Raw genomic sequence first — 20,908 nt, 5'->3', positions numbered from 1 at the left:
TGATGGTAGCTATTGTCTATATTAGGACCAGCCTTTTTCTCTTTATATAAACCTTGTTACGTGAAAGTAAAATCACTTTTGATATTAAACTATTATTAGCTAAGATGAAGGATTGGGGATGAGATTTGCAAGGGTTGTATTTTGTATTGATTTTTTGATTGTCGTTTAACAACATTTTTGAGCGAAGTCTTGTTTCCTTTTGGTCTAGTTCCCTCACAAATGAGTTCCAGTGGTGGGATATTTCCCCCCAAAAGGGATTTTATTTCTGATTGCAATAGCGGGAAAATGAATCATCTTTGGCAAGAAGTGGATGAATCCCAACCTTAGAAGAAAATCTTGTTGTCAATCTAGATATTAGTGGATTCGAAAGAATGTCTCCTCTCTTCATGGAAGGAGTTTGATGCAAATACTTGAATGTGCAATTCCATTTGGATGAGGTGCATGTTTGGGTCAGAAAAAATACTTGGAAGCCCAATGGTGAATATGAAGTTAGGTCCAATGCCAAAGGATACTTTGTTTCACTCTTTGCTAATGAATTGGATAGGGACAATATTTTTGGTGGAGGTCTATATCTCTTCAGCTTTGTGGGTGTGATCATGACATTGGGCTCTTGGATTTCAAGAATCATGATATTGGGCTCTTGGATTTCAAGCTTACTAAAGAAATTCCCACAATTTCAATTTGGATTTGCATTTGTCGTGTCTTCTACTTTCAAATTAAAATAATTAATAATATTATTTAAGTTGGGCTGAATAATAGCTAATTTGAAGGGCAACTTAATAATATCATTATAATCAAAATAAAAGGTGTTTTTAAACACTATTGCTAAAAGAAAAATAAAAATAAAAGGTGTTTTTTAACATTATAGGTGTAAGATACTTTCTTGGAACATTATAAGCGTTGGTGTGTTAACCAATTGTCAATTTTTTCATAGATGTGAAAGTGCTCACCAAATTGACTCATTCTTCTTTAGGAAACAAGGATGATGATCACATTTGCACAAAATAAGGGAGCAAACACATTGTGTTCTGTCCACATATCAAAGTTTCCATTGAATCAATCCCTCCAAATATGATTCTATTTTGTATGACGGTTACTTATGGGGTATTGCAATTGTATCAAAAACCTAGAAGGTAACAAAGGATGGTAAAGTATTTGACCATATTGTGGCTGCTTCCTACTTAGTGCTTATATAAAATGGCAATTTCATAGATTTGATTACACTCATGTTACCTACCTGAGGACAAATAGACAAAGGGGGGGGCTCTTCCTCAGCTGAAAAACTTGATCGTATCATCACTTTTGCTGAAATTGTCACCACCCAATTAAAGTTTTGTTAACCCAATTATTGTAACAACCCAAAGTTGGATCTTTTGTGTTCATGATAATATTTCTTTTCTTGTTTTGCATATTTCAGGAGTGATATGCAATTGTTTAACAATTTCTCATGCAATATTGATGCGAAAACAACAATGATAGGGGAAAGGAGCTAGTAATGGACATAGCTAACTTCGCGCATCTTAACCTCCTAAATGGTTCATCTGATTTCGACGATTTTTTTTTGTTCTCTCCGTATGTGACTTAACTGCTTAAAGTTATTGTTTTGGCTTGTGGGTAGTAACAATGCACATTGTGGAATTCGTTATGTGCACAAAGGTCAAAAAGTACAAATTTCAAAGTGTGGTCCAATACATAATCACCTTTGCGCCAATAGTAGACAACTCAAAATAGCTAGTAGTAGTGGACAAATGCCCCAGTAGTTAAGCACAAGTGACCCAGTAGTGGTGCACAAATGTCCCAGTAATGGGCTAATTATGGTAAAAAAAGCTAAAAAATTATCCGCTATTGGTATATGTAATATTTATTAATGGACTTTCCATTACCACTTTTTTTTGTCTCCTATGTCTACTAATGGGGGGTGAGGTTGGCAAAAAGATGACGGTTATTGGTCCTATGTCCACTACTGGATTCTTTCCCCTAGCATTCACAAACATGAATATGAAATGTAACAGTCTTATCATATACTTTTTGCTTTAAATGATTATCACATAACTGAGATTCTTGTACAAAAATTAGAGATAACAATACTTGACCTTTTTATAAATGAAATAATATGTTGGCCCAAAGAGGCTTGATTAGGTGGCTGGACCAACAATTCTCAAGTCTGATCTAGATGAGTAATTAGTATGCAAATATGTTGTTATGGACCAAATTAAGAATGACTCCCTACTTGATACATGAGATGGACGGCTAACAGTTTATTGAGCCTTTAAGGCTTTCCATATGCCGAACAACTCCTATATGTTGGGTGCCCCTTCCAAAATTGAGGCCATTGCCTCACAAAACTTTCCAAACCCCTTCAAACTCAATGACTCTTCTTGCACATGCCACGACTAGGAACATATGTGCTATACTCCCTCAAGATGATCATCACAATCCAACACTTTTGAAAATTAGACATTTAAAACCAATCACCCCATACATTAGAAAATACATTGCTAGCTATACTACAATACATTTGTATCTGGCCTTTTGAACATTTAGCACAATTGTTAACCTTGTTTGGATCCACCACAATTGACTAGGAAGAAATATTTTATTGTTGAAGCCAACTTACTCTTGAGATTTTCGTGTGAGGGTTTTGAGTTGAACGCACATTCCAAACTTTTCACAATGAGAAAAATATGAAACTGACCCAAAGATTTTCCTTTTTCTTTTTACAACATCTTTTATATCCTTCTTGCGAACTTTCAAGAACTTTTATTTTTAAATTGCATAAAGTGACCCTTTTAATTTTTAATTCACTTTGGGAACTTGAAAAGTCACTTTAAGCTCATGTTCATCTTGTAAATAAAAAATTAATTAAACTAAAGTTGTCCAAAAATTATAATGTAGGAGAACTTAAGTTTAACTAAGTAAAAATATTCCCTCACCAAGCCCCAAATTAGCCACTGTGAATGAAATAGGCTAAGGGGTCCTTCCCAAATACCTAGCTCGAAGAAGGGGACATTACACTTACACTGTATGACCAATGGCTCATACAATTATACATTCTACCAAGAATTGAATTGCAACAAACATTTTCGATTGCTGTTATGGAAAATCAATTTATCCATTATCTTTACCTTATTGAGAAGCATTAAATCTACTATAGGCAATAAATAACTCAAGAATCCTAGATTTAAATGGGAGATGCAAGTATAGCATTATCATACACATCTTTGTGAAGCAAGAAAAATATGAACAACATTGTCCAAGCCAACTTTGGGATACACAACATTGTACAAGATGATTGACCATGCCACAACCTATTTCAAAGAGCTGATTGAAAAGAATGCAGTTAAAGTGTCATAAATGCTAAGGACCATCTCCTACGACATACCCCTAACCTTGATGTCACTATGAAAGAACTTGAACATTTTGTTTATCCACTTAAGGAAGAAGAGCCGAAAAATATTCTTTCATCTATAGGGTCAAATATCTTGGATTGAATAGTTTTTCTAATTCTTTCTGCAATAAATTTTGGAAAGTTGTCAAGGAGTACTTGTTAGTAGCTGTGGAAGAATCATACTAAAACCAAAAAATGGTGGTACTAATCGTTAGAAAAAGCATATGTGGATTCTCAATGGTTTAGCATCATCTCCATGTGTGACATAGTGTATAAAGGGTGGTTATTGAGAGACACATCTCGTATCCCTTGAGACGCATCTCAAAGATGGAGGCGCGTCTTCGATATTGGAGACATCCTGCTGCACAGGATGCCTTTGGCTGCCATCTCCCGTCGGCTCCAAAGTCCCTCGACTAGAAATTAACGTATCCCACTACAAAACTTCGGGCAAAATGCAAAAAGGACGGCAAATAAAAAAAAGCTTGCAGCAAAGCAAAGTTGAAGGGAAATAAGGAAACCAGGCCTCAGGAAGACAAAAATCCATGCAAAGTTATAGTGATTGGATCTACTGACATCGTACGCTTTTTGAGAGGGACATAAATTGTTCTATGATTGATTTGTTGTCATTGTAATGGTCTAAATAGAAATTGCCTTTATTATTTAGCCAACAATATTGAGTGTGCTCAACACCAATGTTACCTTACTTTCATTGAACCATTTAGATTGGCTATTGTACCCATTTTAATTTCAATTTTTGTTCAATTTTAAAGTTAATGTTAAACATTACCACTGTTCTTGTTTTCAATGTTCTATGTCATGGTATTTTCTTAAAATTATTAAATTATATTAAAAATATTGGCATCATTAAGTACCCCGATCTCTTGATAACTATGGTATAATCTATAAAGTCATCATTGAAAACATTTCTAGTAAACACAAAAACCTACTCCCCAACTTATAGTGGCTAATTAGTCAAATTCTTTCCATGGAAGATGGGATATAGAGAAAATCATTTGTTGTGACATGTGGGAATTGTCTTATTTTTAGTCAATAGGTAGAGTATATGCATGGCTGCCTTCCCAGTGAGCTAATTGGACACCTTCATAGAGCTTATATCATAGATACATGCCACCATTCCCCATTTTTTGATAAACCTAGAAACCATCAATAGAGAAATGTCTAGGATTCCTTGATTAATTTTCACTGTAATACACAAGTCATGTTAAGTCTTCACCCCCAACTGGATAGGATACTAAAAGGCCAAAATTTTCCCCTCACAAAGTGCTCATAGGCCTATAAAAATAGTTAGGGAGCTATATAATATTAAATCTCAGTATCAAGGTTAAATTTATTACTTGCATTATGATAAACAATGGATTCAAACACAAATAGACACAATGCTAGAGTTAAACAATGTCCTAGAAGAAGAGTCTAATTGTAAGATTGATGAGTTGATAATCAAATTGTGAACATAAAAAAACCTTATTAAATCTTTTGCTAAAAGATGAGGGTGATTTAGGTTTATCCTCGAGTCCTAGTAAATCTTAGCGCCGAAAGAAGTGAAAGGATGTACACCCAAACAATTTTTTCTTCTATTTCCAAGCTGCCTTTGGGCAATGTCTCTTGATATTGAGCAAGCTAAACAAATGTTAAAACTCAGCCTCACTGTCATTGGCAGTCACGTAGGCCTTGATAACTCATCATAAAGCAGCTATATTATGGTAGTACCAACAATTTAATGTCATTACATTTTTTTATAAATTTTCTGATGTGTCAGATGGTTTTCTTTCTAAACTATCCCATTTTTAAAGACAACTTTCAATTTCGAGTGTTTAGATGACAACTAGATTGTATATTAGGGGATGTGATGTATGAGGTTTCTAGACACCTTTGCACAATTTGATGTTCCATTCATTTTTTTATGTATAGCTAATACAACTGGTTCCCACATTAACTTCATACAAATAGGGCTATATTTTTAATTATGCTGCTTCTAATAAATTTTAAAGCTTTTGAGTGTTTATACTATACTTTAGAAGGAAAAGGCGTCAAGATGTATTCATGTATCATTTTGTAATTGATCTACAAGCATAAGGCAACATGATTTGTAAGATTTTGCTTTCTTATGACTCATTTGTGTACAATTTAAAGTTTTTTTATTTAATAATTGTGTAAATTGTTATTGATGAGAAATATTTCATTAACAGGGTACTCAGAAACATTGGTTCTTGATGTTTCAACAATGACATGGTCCAGTGGGCTAACATCAGCAAAGAGCTCTATTCTTAACAATCAAGTAAGAAAGCACAAAATATCACAATTTTGCTTTCATTCATACAAACTGTTTTGGCTCCTACAAGAATTAATGGTGTATTTCATGAAGGTGAAGTTACATTCAAGCAGAAAAAGGGTTTGCCTCTATGAAGAAAACTGTGACATGCACTTTCAAAATTTGAATGTAAATGTTTGCAAGCTTATTAATAACATAGAAATGCCTTAAAAACAAGTGGGAGGCAATGATTATAAATTTTCATAAATTGCCTTCTGTATGAAATCGATTAACATCGACATTTTGATTGCACCCATTTATGGCTAACAAGATAAAAAACATTTGCCCTTTCTGAACAAAATAGTCATGTTAATTGGAGCAGATTGTTTAGCCTGTGCACAATTAACAAGAAAAATGTCAGTTTTCTACAATTGAAAAACATGCTTGAAATAACCTTTAACATTCCTCTCCAAATTAAAGTAGGTAATACTAATAGACATAAATTGCCTACACAAGGGCAAAGTGTAAAGTTAAAGTACAACAGTCATGCCTAGGATGGGTATCACATTCCCATTTTCAACAAATTTTTCTTAGAAACTAGAATCGTTTCAGAAAGCCTTGGATATCTACTATGGGTTATAATCTTGCGTAATAGAACTTTTCTCATTAATTTGCATATATTTCCTTTGCTTGTTGTAATCACTATAGACCTAGTACTTTGTTGTATTAAGATGTAGTTTAGGTGTCCATGAATGGAATCCACAACCTTTGGAATGGTAGGGAATCCTTTTTGCCTCAACAACCACTGCATGTTATACAGTCCTTGGAAAAACTTGATAACGCATCTAAATGTTTTTTCCATCTTCATATCCTATGCACTGGGTCAGTCTAACTTTCACTAAATTTATCTTTGGCAATTTATTCTTAAGCACAATTTGATAACTTCGTTTTGAATGCTTACCACGAGTAAATGCTTCCTAAGTTTGGGTGCATACCATACATATACTGGCTAATCTAATTGTATTGAATTTTACCTTCTTAGGTCCACTAAAAATCTTTTCTATTCATCATATGTTTCATTGACCTAATGTTTGTCAACCAGATTTTGGTTAAGTCATCAAACTCATTTGAATACTTTCCTCAACAAGCACTACACACGAAGCGACTTTTGAATACTATCCTCGACAAGCACTACACACAAAGTGACTTCCGCTTACATCTAATCTGATCGGCTTACTTAGTACCATCCTTATCTGAATACTCTTAAATTCTTAAATGTTTTGATCATAGTTTGCTTAATGCCATCATTTCCCACATCTTTAACATGTCACAGCCTTCTTATTTGTGCCTCTTCTGTAATCACAACTATGATCATCACTTCTTCTTTCTCTATTGTAGTTATCTCTTGCATGGCTTATATCAATAAGTTTTGAATGCATGTGATCATCTCTCCCTCTTCCAATATGATTTTACTTACTGCCACCTCTGCCCTTTACTAGAACCAGTGTTCTGTAGTGACATGTCCCCGGGATCTGATTGGTGCTCCCTTTTCAGGATTGGACAGCCTGCTTCTTTTGGTGCATACATATAAAAAATAACATTTTGAGGAAAAAAATCCTAAAAACCTAGAAAGGGAGAATTTTCATTGCAAATGCAATACATCATATTTGCTTTTCAAAATTTCAACTGCTTTTAGTTTTTGCAAGTTATATTTGTATTGCTAAAGGAGATAATTCAAAACGATTCTACCTGTTGCCACATATGCTGCTGCATTATCCATGATTATTTGCACCACATTCTCTACTCCCACCTCCATGATAACGTGCTCCAACATTCCAGCCAATGTTTCTGCATTTTTCACCTTATTGGAGGCATCAACCGATTTCAAGAACACCACATTACCAAAAAATTAATAATGGTGCGGTTTTTGCCACCTGTCCACCCATCAGAAAGAATGGTGCAGCCATATTTTCTCCATTCAATTTTTTGGTCCTCCACCACTTCTTTTGCCCTATCAACTGCATTTGTGTGCAACCTACAAGAACAAAGTGAAATTAGGTCATAGTACACAATTTTGATTTAATAAACAAGAAAAACAATTAAAAATGAAATCAAGAGGACTATTTACTAACCTCCCACTCAAATCCCTGCAAGAAGGGGCTTTGTACCCTTTTCCTGAAACTGTCATTGCGGTCACCAAATTCAGCCAATAAGGACTATCTGCCACATTGAACAGGATGTTGTTGAAGTACCAAAAATCAGCAGCTGCAATGCCAGTTTTCTCATGTGCCTCCCTATTCCATCCAGTGGCCTCTAATGTTGGTTGTGCTCCAGGTGTGTTCTTGGGCACAAAATAACTACCTATAGATTGTGTCGTTGATGGTGATGCAGCAGTGCCAGGTACTCTACTAGAGGAGGCATAAGTGGCGGCCGAGGTGGTGCGGGGTTTGCGGATACATGGGCTATGACGAGAGCCCGCTATGCCTTGAAGTGCTTCTTCTTCTTCTTCAATGTTAATTGAAGCACTTTGAGATTCAGCTATGGGTGCTCTCATGGATAGTTTTGCCCTCTCCCTTTGCAATTTCTTCTCTTCCCCACTTGAAAGTAAGGCATTATTGTCTCTTTTTATCTCTTCGGTGGCCCCAGGTTATACTCTAGCATCATGCTTCTCGATGCTTGCAAGGTGGGTATTTGAGGCAGTTTATGCCTCCATTAATTATTTTTTCAGATTTTATGCAAATCACCATCCCATGTTCCGGTCCTTCGTAGGCATACCTCCAAGTCCCATCTCTAGCACCTTTAGGACGGGTGCATACATATCCAGATGAGCATGGTTCTAGTGGCCAATCAGAATTTGCCATACTAAATTAATGGTTAACTGTTAACCTACACATACAAAGTGAAAAGACAAAGTTAATATTTTAGTTAAACAATTTAGCAAACTATCTAAATTAGTTTAAATAATTTTAGACATCATTCAAAGCTGAAAAAAACAAAAAACTATTAGGGTTTGATTTTTTTGAAAAACTAGAGATTCTTCAAAAAAGTAGTGAAAAATTCAACAAAACTTGTCAAAAATGGTGTTAAATCTTGTACCAATGACTCAAAAACATTTTTTACTACTTAGGAATGATTTTCTATTCATTTAGATGCAACAAAAAATAAATAAAATGTTTTAAAAAAGAATAGAAAAAAAATCAGAAAACCTACCTAGGAATCTGATTTTTCTTCAAAAACCACTTCAAATTTGCTTGAAATCCAACCTTAAATCCGCTTCAAATCAATGGAAATTAATAGTCAAGTGTCTGGAAGATTTTTTTCCCCCTCTCAGCAAAATAGAACATCGAAAATGACAAATAAAATTCAATTCTGCTGTTTTTTCCCCTTTATGCATAGGTGGCCGAGTTTCTAACTTGGATTTGCCGAGTTTTTGTGAAAAACTCGGCGAGTAAAAGTGGTATTTACTCGCTAGGCAAAAAAACTCAATGAGTTTTCAAAACTCGCCGGGGAGTCTGCCCTCCCTTCTTTGGAACTAGCACAGTAGGAACAACACATGGACTTAGGCTCTCCCTTATCAAACCCTTCTTCAAAAGGTCTTCCACTTGCTTCCTTATTTCTTCATTCTCCATGGGTGTTAACCTATAAGCAGCTTTGTTAGGAAGGCTGGCCCCTAGAATCAAATCCATATGATGGCTAATGCTCCTCATAGGAGACAATTCAATAGGCAAATCAGATGCAATGATATCCTTATGTTCATTCAAAGTATCTTGCACTTCAATAGGCAATTTATCAACCCTTGAGGAAAATAAAACACTTTTGGTTTAACAAACAAAGCATAACCAATTTCTTCATTCTTTAAATCATGCAAACATTCCTTACCACTTACCATCACCACCTTACTGCTGCTTCCCTCTTCTTTCTCTTTTATTGGCATCAAGGTGTGCTTCTCTACATCCTTTTCAATGGTATATGTGTTCTCCCGTCCATCATGCACCGCTTTCCTGTCAAATTGCTAAGGTCTTCCAAGCAATACATGGCACACATACATGGGCATTACATCACACAAAACATTATCCCTATAGCGTCCAATCTGAAATTCAACATAGGCCTACTCATTCACCAATATTTGATGACCTTTTTGTAACCAAGACACTTTGTAGGGAGAGGGATGCTTAATCCTTTTAAGATCTAACTTTTCTACCATTTCAGTTGCAACAATGTTATCCATACTACCACTATCTATAATGAGTTTGCAGCATTTACCTTGTGACTTACACTTGGTTTTGAACAATGATCTCCTTTGAATTGGCTCTTGGCTTTCCTTTTGAGGTTTCAACAACACTATCTTTAGCAACAAAGATTCTCTTGACTTAGGTTCATCCTTGTGGTGTACTGGAGACCCCACACTTTCTTGATCAGCATGCACAATCTGATTACTCTTCTCAGATTTTGTATATCCTCCTTGGGATAACTTCGCACATTCCCAACTCTTGTGTCCATATTGATTGCATTTAAAGCACTTTTTGGCAAACCCTTTGCCTCTACCTTGAGAACCCCCTATACCATAAGACCTGCCCCCTTTATTTTGGAAACCTCCTTTTTCATCAGTTGCTGCTATACTGGAACTTTGAGCCTCCTCTCCTTGGTGATGTTGCTGCCCTCTACTTGTCTGCTGTCCTCTTCCTCTCTTCTTTTTCTGTTGACTCTGCTTTCTTTGCAACTTCTCTTTTGCCTTTAGAACAAATCGATAAGCTTTTTCTAGGCTTCTAGGGGACACAAGACTCAATTCGTCTTGAAGACTATACTGTAGGCCATTCATATAACAAGCTATCTTCTCGTCATCTTCCTCACTATGCCTTGATCCAACTTATAAAATTCCTCTGTATAGTCCTTTACAGACATATCTTTCTGCTTCAAATTCTGTAACCTCTTAAAGATATTGGTCTGATAATCAGCAGGAAGGAACTTAGCTCTCAGTTTAGCCACCATTCGGTCCCATGAGTGAATTTTCTCCTCATTCTGCCTTCTTCTCTCAGTTTGGACAAAGTCCCACCACATTACAGCATGGCCATTTAATCTGGTACAAGCAAACTTTACCCTCCTATCTTCTGCTACACCTTCATACTCAAAATACTTATCTAAATCATTTATCCAATCAATCAAGTCTTCTCCATTAAGACTTCCTGAGTAGGTAGGTACTTTTATTTTAGGCTTAGAACCTACATTCATGACTGACCTCAACAGTCTCTCCTCAAAAGTTTCCTGCTCTCCTTGCCCTTCTCTATTACCCTCTTGGTCTTGTTCTTCCTCCTCTGTCTCATTGCCACTTTCATCCATATCAGGGCTCCCTCTTCTCTATGCCCTTTCTAAGGCATCCATCCTCTCCATCAATTGCTGCAACAATCCTTCATCATTACCTCTTCTGCCTCTTCCACGGGCTCCACCTTTGACCATTCTTCTTGGAGGCATATTGTTCACACTCTCGAATTGCCAAACTCTGCTGGCTCTGATACCAAATGATGGCAAGCCTCAATGGTCATTTAATCAAATTCATTCTTCAAACACCATTTGAACAAACTCTCATATTGGAGACCATGAATTAGTTATTTAGAACAAGAAATTCAAAACAGACTATTTAAACCAGAATTAAGAATAATCAAATAACACATAGAAGGAGACAACAAGAATTTCAATTAAAAAAAAAACTCCAATTTGGTTTGTGACAGGAAAATCAAACAATTGTTCACAGCTATGATCAAACATTTACAGAGGTTTCTCCAATACTTCAACATCATTCAACTATCATCTCAACAAAACCACTCAACTTAGAGGCACTCTTCCCTCTGACCAAAATGTCTCCTCTGCATAACTTTTTGTGATGTATTCTTTGTCCAATTGTTGCTATCGACTTCCTTCATATAGTTGTTTTTGTCTTTACCAGTCGCTTGGAATGCCAACGGTCCATTAACCAACAACCAACTACCTTGCGAGTTGTTTTTTTGAATCCTCCTTAGAACCGTTGACTTCTTTCAAAACAACGGCCTAACTGGCGACTCAAACCCAAACCGACAAATAACATTGTTGGGTTTGGAGAAAATAATGCCCAGAGCAGTTAAAGGCCCCCTTCAAAACAAATTCCAAATATGCTGGAACATAGAATGAAGAACACTCAACTCCAAACAAACAAAACAAAAACCAAAAATTTCAACAACAGAAATAAAACCAAAGTTGCAAGAGCAGGATGCCCCTACATCAAAAATCAATCTTTTTGGAATATCAAAATATTATTTCATGTTAATTTATTTGCAGCCATCGTTTGATTGTTTGCTCTACCATATTCTAACAATCAGGCTACTCCATTAGTGCCTTTGTTCGTGCTCCTTGGACACAGTAGCATTGTAAGGACTTCAATTATCCATGATCTTCATCACATATATGTAAATTAGGCTGTTGAAAAAAATCAGATAAAGTCCCTTGTGATTCCATGAGATCTGCTTATGGCTGAGAAGATTCGGTTGATGTTTTCGGTTTATCTATCCTTTCCTAGATCTAGATGCTACCTCTATCTCTAAGAACATCACCTCAATTTCTTATCTTAAAGATATGCAATGGGATTGGTAAGTACATATTATGTTTCATAAAATCCTTGATAAGTCTACTGGCCATAGTTTATCAATATCTAGCATACAGCTTCGGAAATGAAAGCGGTAAAATTAAAATGAAGTTTGGAAATCCAAAGTTACCTAAAGAATCTGTAGTGCCATTAGGTGGCCACAGAGCTGAGACAGTAAGTGAGAATGGATAGCTGAATTTTGTTACCTGTTGTTTGGCACACAGTGTGTTGTTCTTGTGGAATAGTCAATGAGGCAATTGGAAATAGTAGGTTTTGATGGTGTGTTTGATTTTTGATTGTTGATCACAGATCTTAAGGTGCCAGCTCTCATGCTACTGCAAACCGACTCTTTTTTTTTTTCAATTGGTTGAGAAGCTAGTAACTTGATGTTTAATTGTTGTTTAATGCCGGTAGGTGGCCGTAGAGCTAAGGCATTAAATGAGAATGGATGGTAGAATTTGTTGTTCGCTACAACGTGTTGTGTTCTTGTGCAAGATTAACTGAGATGATTGGAAATAGCGGGTTTTTAAAGCGTACTTGATGCTTAATTGTTGATGACAGATCTTAAGGTGTCAGCTGCCTTGCCACTGCAACTTGACTTTTTGTTTTTGATTTAATTGGTTGAGAAACTATTACTCTTTTGAGAAACTATGCTGGTAGCAATTTAATCTCCAGTTAATTGGTATACTGGAAATGGTATAAGGAGATTATTTTCTTTCTGTTGATTGTTATAGTTCTGTTACATGATTGATGATCTGAAAAGTTGTGTATGATGTACAGATACAGCTTAAGGAATTTAGTTAATACTGTAATCATTTTGCCATTATTAGTTTTTGTGGAGGAGCAAAAGATGTCTTGTTAGATAGATCTGTGATTTATGCAGACTCTTTTGGAAACCAACATGATTAGAAATAATTTAGCTTTGGATGCCTGTTCTTGGATATGGAGCTAATAATTGAGTATTATTGAGTAGGGGTTCAGTTTATCAGTAATGGAAAGGAAGGAGGGAACATTCCTTGTGGCATTTGGAGGTTATAATGGGGAATATTCAAATGAGGTATGGTGGTAATTTTTTTGGTTGAATGGCCAGTTTTTCTCTCCAGGCCTGCATATACTAGTTGTCAATTCATTCGTCCTTATACAGCACCTTATTTATATTATTCTAATTTTGCACCACTCTTATATTGAAGCTTAGGTTGAAGTGTTAGTCACTATGCTATCCGAAGAAAGTGAGCAGAGTTGTGAAAGTATTCAAAAGGAATTGGTACACATGGACAATTCCTCATCAAGCATGCATGAGCAGACTCCACGCGGGCTTGTACCTGTGGTGGCTAGTAAAAAGCATCCTTGCTCATGGATCACTGTTGCAAAGCATAACTTGGTATCTGCTACAGACCGCCATAGCTCTAGCCAAAGGTCTTTCTCAGAGGCATCTGCTGGGAGTCATAGCTCTGAAATTGCAGGTATTTTACCACTGCGGAAGCTATTTGAGCATGAAGAAGGCTTAAGTATAGAATCAATAGCTCAAAGGACTTCCTGTGAAAGTAAAGAGAACAAATATTCAAGTCAGCCTGTGAAGGAGAGCACAAGTATACAGGTAAGGCGATCTTTGTGATTTTGTTGCTGTATCTATAAGTTTTTTTATTTAATTTGATTACTTATACATTCAAAGGGAAAACCTTAAATAACAGAAGCATCATGTGAAATTTGTAACAATTGAAATATTATTAATAGTAAGGACTTAACTGATAAATTGTATTTATTGATTGAAGGCCATCTGATGTTTTTCATAAAACCACTTAATTATTCTTTTTTGTTTCCAATGGATAAAGAACGAACTTACATTCAAACTACACATATGCTTACTAGGCGTCACTTTTATAGCCATGTTGTATCCTGATATTCATCGAGCTATGGTCTTTTTAGGTGTCTGTATAAAACACTTGAGTTTGGGCTCTCAAAAGCATGACTTTTGGATAAGGAGCAGTAATCTTAAGTGATTTCTATTGCACTTTTTACAGCAGTGGTCTCATTTAGGTTAAATGTAGAAATGTCTGTAGTAGATCTCAATGATGCTACACTTCGGTTTATGGTGTCAAGTTCTTACATGCACATCCTATATTTTCCATGTTTTTGAGGGAAAAATATTAATCTGTTAGGTCTATAGAGATATTGATTTGAGATATTTAACTGCAACAGTTTGGTCTATAGAGATTTTGTTAAATGATAAAATAAATATTTAATACACCATACAATTTAATTAGGTTTTATTTCAACTTCAATCTTTAAACTCTAGGACTTTTAACTCATATTTAAGAACATCTTTTTGTAACATATATTATAATTATAAACTAAAAAACATAAAATTGTAATTAAATCGTCCTCATGAAGGAATTGCCATCTCTTCATTACATGCTGCTAGCAATTTTAATTTCTACCATATAATTACTAGCTTTATTTTGACAATGTATTAAAATATGAAATATGTAAAAGAGTTACAGAAATTCCTGCTCTGCATCTCAGCTAGGAGATTTTTGAAAAATCCCCAATAGGTGTCTTGGAAGGATGTGGCTTCTTGAAAACTTTTGACACTTTTGTTTATTTGTGATACCACTGTGCTGTCTGTAAACCACACATAAACCCCATATGCTGGTAACATTCTCAATAACAAAATATGAGAGATAATTGGGGAACCATACCTTAATTTGTAGTTGGTACGGTTCTTTCTCTCTAGATTATGCAGCAATTCATGCAATACCCTCACAAGATCAAACTCCTTTTTGTTCACAATGATTTGGTATGTGGTGAGAATTGTTGTCCTTGTAGTAGGCGAGTTTTCTCTGTTTGCATAATAAATTTCATGTGCAGTTCTCATTGTTGAATATTGCACAACTTGTTTTGTGATATCCTCTGTTGTCAGATTTCTTCCAACTAACATTGTGCTAGTCAACTAGATTATTTGTTTGGATGGCTTTCTTTGTTTGGGAGCTCTCCCCTTTGTTAAGCACACACAACCCCCATATGCTGGTAACATTCTCATGGAATAAAATATGAGACAGATGATTGGGGAACCATACCTTAATTTGTAGTTGGTGTGGTTCTTTCTCTCTAGATTATGCAGCAATTCATGCAATACCTTCACAAGATCAAACTCCTTCTTGTTCACAATCATTTTGTATGTGGTGAGAATTTTTGTCCTTGTAGATGAGTTTTCTCAGTTTGCATAATAAATTTTATCTGCAATTCTCATTGTTGAATATTACACAACTTGGTTTGTGATATCCTCTATTGTCAGATTTCTTCCAACTGACATTGTGCTAGTCAACTACTTACTTGATTGAATCTGTTTTTTTTTTAAATTGAAATGCTCGGAGTGCTCTATGACACTGAAAATTCATAGATAGATTTTCACCAACTTTCAGGGTCAAGAAAGGCCATTTGAAGCTTCAAAACTCAATTTTAAAGAATTTTCCAAGATTTTCAAAAACTTAATAATTATATCTTCAATTCTAGAACTGATCCTGGTTAAAAAATCAATCACAACGTGCAATTTACTATTTTGGAGCATTGGGGAAATTTTAAAGAATTTTCCCCAATGCCCCTCTATTGTTCTGTCATAGGGATTAATTATACTAAAAAGGGCTGGCATGCATCTTCTACCCTCCTCATGTGGTGCCATTTCCTTTCTTATGTACTCTATTGTCTGCAACAGGATGAATGAAAAAAATGTTTTTCATACCTTTATTATAACTTGCACATTTGACCTCTCTCCTTCCACCAAAATTTTGATTTATGAATGTCCTTGTTATGCCTATGATGAGAGATGTGCCATGCTAATTAAGATTTATTGCTTTTTAGTTAAATGATGGAAATTTTTTGGCAAATTTGTCAAGAAATTAAGATGTATGGCAAAGCGTATTTTGAACCTGCCATGTAGCTCATCTACTTGTGAGCCTTTTTGGAGTGTGTTTTAACATATACACTCCAAGAAACACAATTTTTTGACTCAAAAGTGGATGAATGATTTAGTTTTTGTCCACCATAACTTAGTCTTCAGATAAAAAAGTTAAAGATGAGGAAAATTTGCATTTCTATTTATAAATTTGAATTATTCTTTTGTTTCAATTAGCAATCATTATTCTTATTTTGTATAAGGTTTCAAATTAATGGATTTGAATTGATTATATATGGAGTGTGGAGAATGATCAACCAATTGACCTTGATGATATCAATCCTAAGTCGAAATGGTTTGTTGAACATAATTGAATTGATGAAGAAGACCTTGGGATCTTGAGGGAGGCCGATGCATTTGATGAAGAGTAGTTGAATCAACTTAGGAGGGAGCATAATCTTGGATCTTCATCATTAGGAAGTATTAGCCCCCTAGTGGATTGTACTTCATAGTAACTAGCCTTCTTAGCTTTGTTTGCCTTGTCTTTCTTTATATTTTGTCACTTTGTAGTTTGACATTTGTATTTTGTAGCCTGTGATTGATTTTGAGGGTTCAAACTTTGAAGTGGAAGTAAGTAATAAGTTAATAACACACTATGTGCACTATAAATAATAATTTCAAACTAAATGGTGTAGCTCTCCTTTAGTTTTTTTGTTTCTCTTAATGCAACTAGGATGTTTATAAATATAAAAAAAATATTAGTTGTTTTGCTTTTTTTGGTAAATTTTCAATGTTTTGTGGATTCTCAATATTTTAATGATATAATACAAGGAATTGAAAATATCTTTCAATTTTGGTTTGCCTAGATATTCCTGAGAAAGATATTTGCCTCTAGCTAATTTGAGAAAAAACAGGTATAATTTTAAATATTTTAGACATGTCCGATTAAGATTCTTTCTTCAATGTCATGTTATGTTGATTGAACAAACAAAAAGAGGAGACTGTCTTGAAGGAAACATCAGACTAAAAAAAGGCTTGTGCATGAAAGGAATGTTCCTGTTTTTTCAATTTTGTTGGTTAGTTAAACTGCAATACCAAAGAGAGGTTTCATAATTTGAGTACTGGATTGTTATTGGGATGTTGTTTACTTTTTTATTTTTTAAATGGTGTCTAAGGATATGGAGTGTTGTGTGGATCTAAGCAATACAAAAAAACATCTAACTTCGTTTAAGTCAGGTTTGTTGAAGCCTTTTAAGTTTGTTGTCCAGTTAATAAAGCCCTTTAACCTTTGTCACTTTGATTAATAGATAGGTGCTATGACGTCCTTTGAATTTTTGTCTTTGATTTTTTAGCTCAACTATTTGTCAATGCCTCAATTCTTTGCCACCATTAAATCCTGGGTGTTTTATTCTGCTTAATCCTATAATGTTTTCTTACAGTTCAAGTTCTTTTGGTAAATTATTGTTGCTAGATGGTTTACATTGGGAGAGTACAGTTTGTTTTATGATCTCATTATTGTGTTGCTCTAGATTCAATATAATCTATCGCATGATGCAAATCAGTTATAATATCTTTGCAAGTAAAGATTGATCAAAGTGTAGCAGAATCATTTGCAGAGTTACAGCTTACTTATCTGTTGGAGAGGATCTAGATCCCTCTTTACAATGCCATTGATTTTTTGTTATTTGAGTTTTGCCTTTGTCTAGCTTCCTGTATGGATTAGTTTCTTCATTTGGATGAGTCAGAGGTTTGGTTTCACTTTCAAATGTTGGCCCACTGGTTTTCATTATTATTATCAATTATACCCAACTTCGGTTGATTTTTGTTTCATGTACTACAATTCTTTTTGTATCCATTCTTTCCATTTTTGGATTTGATCATGAAGTTTGTTTTTCTGTGAATTGATCTCTTTTAGTAGTTGTATTCTGTATCCTAAGGCAAGGCTTGAATATTTTGAGGTAAGATCATGGAAATAGAACTTGGATAAATTACTGCATCTTCATCAATTTCATTTGTACAGAAGTTTCTTTTTTTTTTAAATAAAGAGCTGTCGATGGAGAGCTATTTGACCAAAGTCTTCCAATGCTATCTTGCAATTGTTGCCAAACTGGTCAGAAATTGGTCTTGCTAAAATTATGGATATGTCTTACAATGGTACCTATAAATATAAGGTTTATCAGCATATATGATATAAGATTTATCAGCATATATGTATATGCATTGTAAGTGAATTTATGCATTGAGGTTTTGGCAGATGGCACTAGACTTTCTGCATTGTTTGGTATACCCAATTATCTTCTGATCCAGATAAGGTTCTACATTTGCTTTCCAGTTTCATCATTGCAACTCTGAATCCATCTTGCCTCGACAATAATATAAATAGCAGTAATGACTGCAAATTCAAATAATCTGCTAATTAGAGTTTCATTGATCTACTTTCCTCAAACATTAATATAGTTTCTTTCTTTCATTTTCTAAACTGTTTTGATCCTTTGGTAATCATTTTTCTTGTTGAAAGAGATCCTTCTTGCCATTCTTGCTATATTTGATTTTCACATGAAATCCTGGCATTGTAATATCAGCAGTTTTTATCCTTCAACCAGGTCACTTGTGGCAAATACTGATTGAGCATTAGATTCTAGAGAGTACATATTTATTGTGTCCACAATGTATGTGTCAGGGAAGCAGACATTTTGAAGAGATGGAAACTGCTAGGCAGACAAATGCAGTGGTATCTTTTCCTGAAGCTGACTCACAAGTTCTTCCTGAATTTGATAATCATGAAATAATTCAAACAAAAGAGAATGGCAGTGCAGAGATAGAGGAACAGTTAGCTTGGCAGGTAACATGCCAAAAATTGGAGCCAAGTTCAAGAAGTCAATGCCTGTCTGGAAGATGTGAACATCTTCCTTTAGAGAAGGTATCTAGGAATAGGGCTCAGTTAGCTCATGATTCGCAAGGTGGTTATTTTGATTCAGAAATTGATGTTGAAGGAAGATCATTATCAGATATCCAAGAGCAGTATGAAATAAAGCTAGCAGCTGCATTCAAGAAGAATGCTATTACTGAAAATCAATTGTCTACTGTAATAACAAGTAAAGAGGCAGCTGAAAAGGGTCTATCATCTGTTTTAAAACTCCAGCAAAAATCCGAGACAGCACTGTCAGAAGCCTTGAAGGAGATTGAAGTTTTGAAAGAAAAGGTCATAGCTGCTGAACTTGGGCAGGAAGAAGCAAACAGTCTATCAAATGTTGTCCATGCAGAAAATGTTAGGCTTGAGCATGATATGGCATTCCTCAAGGCAGTTCTAGATGATACTCAGAAGGTATGCCCAGTTCATCATCACACTTTTTAAAATGTGAGCAAGAATTATTGTATGGGATATCTTGAAAAGAGTAGGGTGGAAGGAGATTATGATCATTCTCACAACTACATAAAGTAATATGTTTATTGTTGTGTCAAATATTGTTTAGGAACTGCATACAACACGAGGAATTCTTACAGGTGAGAGAACAAGGGCATTTCAACTTCAGGTAATTTGATACTTGCTTATTTTAAATTATAATTTTATAGCTTATTTAAAACATTCATTTTTATACCATCAACCATTAGCGCACAATTTTTGAGATAAAAGTGTAAAATACTATAGTCAATAAAACAATGCATTCATAAGAAACACTGTATCTTGTATTTACTCTAAAGGTCTCTAGGAAGTTCTAAAATATTCACATTATGTTTATAGATAGTAAAATGTTGCATATTTGTGGTATTGTCAAAACTGTGATGTGATATCATGTTCCTCTGGGACTGCGCTGATGACACTAACATTGTGCTGTTGATGTGACATATTAAAACTACACTTCTATTGTTGGCTACAAGTTATAGAGTGAGGCATTGGGAGCGTGTTGTATGGCATATCTAGCATATCTGATATGTAAATGGGTGCAGATACCTGCCAAGATACATATACATATCAAATATGTACAGGTATGCCATCATGTTTCTGGACAAAGCCCTGGTACAGCACTGTCATATCCAGGCTGTATCTGCAGGATATGTCACTGTGATAGGAATCTTGTCTGTATCCGAAGTTGTATCTAGATATTTCAGGGCATATTCTTGTTTTATCTAGTTATGTTTTCTATGGGCATATATGGTCCTAGATATTGTTTATTTATGTATTGAATGTGCTAATATATATTTGAATACAATCTTGGCATGGAATTGAATCCAGGCCATAGCTGCTGAATAATCACAATCTGAATTCGGATCATATCGAAAATTGTATCAAGGTCACAATAAAGTATTTCCTGACATATGGTAGTTGTTTCTTGGTAATTCAGTACATATATTGGTCATAAGTACAGCTGGATCCCCTACCGGTATGGGTCTGGTTTGGGTTTGGGTCCTGTTGTGACGTATTCACACATCGCCCCATTGCAAATGGGGACCCCTACTTTTTTGCTTTCTGGGGTTTGTTTTTGGGTCTGTTAGGGTTTTGTCTATTAGCCTTTGCATGCTGAGTGTTGCCAGAGGGATCACTAAGGTAGCAGGCTCTGTTTTAGCTAAAGGTGAGTCAGTGGATGCTCCGGGTTAGGGTTTCTTTGAAAGTCTTCCTTAGGGCCTGGTTTTGCTCTTGTTGCTAATTGTGTCTTGCTTGGTGAGTGAATATCCTCTTTGAATGTTTGAGTTAGGTCAAGTTGGTGAGTGATGAAGTCTGGAATGTCATCCCGATCTTCAAATGCC

At 35.2% G+C, this 20,908-nt stretch overlaps 1 protein-coding gene across 4 annotated transcripts in view; it reads left to right on the top strand.

The window, feature by feature from the left end:
- LOC131030978 (acyl-CoA-binding domain-containing protein 6) overlaps window positions 1-20,908 on the top strand; it is a 125,225-nt gene that overhangs the window by 74,349 nt on the left and 29,968 nt on the right. For 3 of the 4 annotated variants that reach the window (XM_057961959.2, XM_057961962.2, XM_059211164.1), the window contains 5 exons: window positions 5,596-5,684; window positions 13,244-13,327; window positions 13,466-13,867; window positions 18,843-19,487; window positions 19,636-19,695. In XM_057961959.2, coding sequence (XP_057817942.2) covers window positions 5,596-5,684; window positions 13,244-13,327; window positions 13,466-13,867; window positions 18,843-19,487; window positions 19,636-19,695 — 1,280 coding nt within the window. The remainder of the gene's footprint in view (window positions 1-5,595; window positions 5,685-13,243; window positions 13,328-13,465; window positions 13,868-18,842; window positions 19,488-19,635; window positions 19,696-20,908) is intronic. The other variant, XM_057961961.2, reaches the window with a different exon arrangement.

This window comes from Cryptomeria japonica, chromosome 9, assembly GCF_030272615.1.
Source record: "Cryptomeria japonica chromosome 9, Sugi_1.0, whole genome shotgun sequence".
Taxonomy (NCBI): domain Eukaryota; kingdom Viridiplantae; phylum Streptophyta; class Pinopsida; order Cupressales; family Cupressaceae; genus Cryptomeria; species Cryptomeria japonica.
This window is presented reverse-complemented; position numbering and strand designations above follow the sequence as displayed.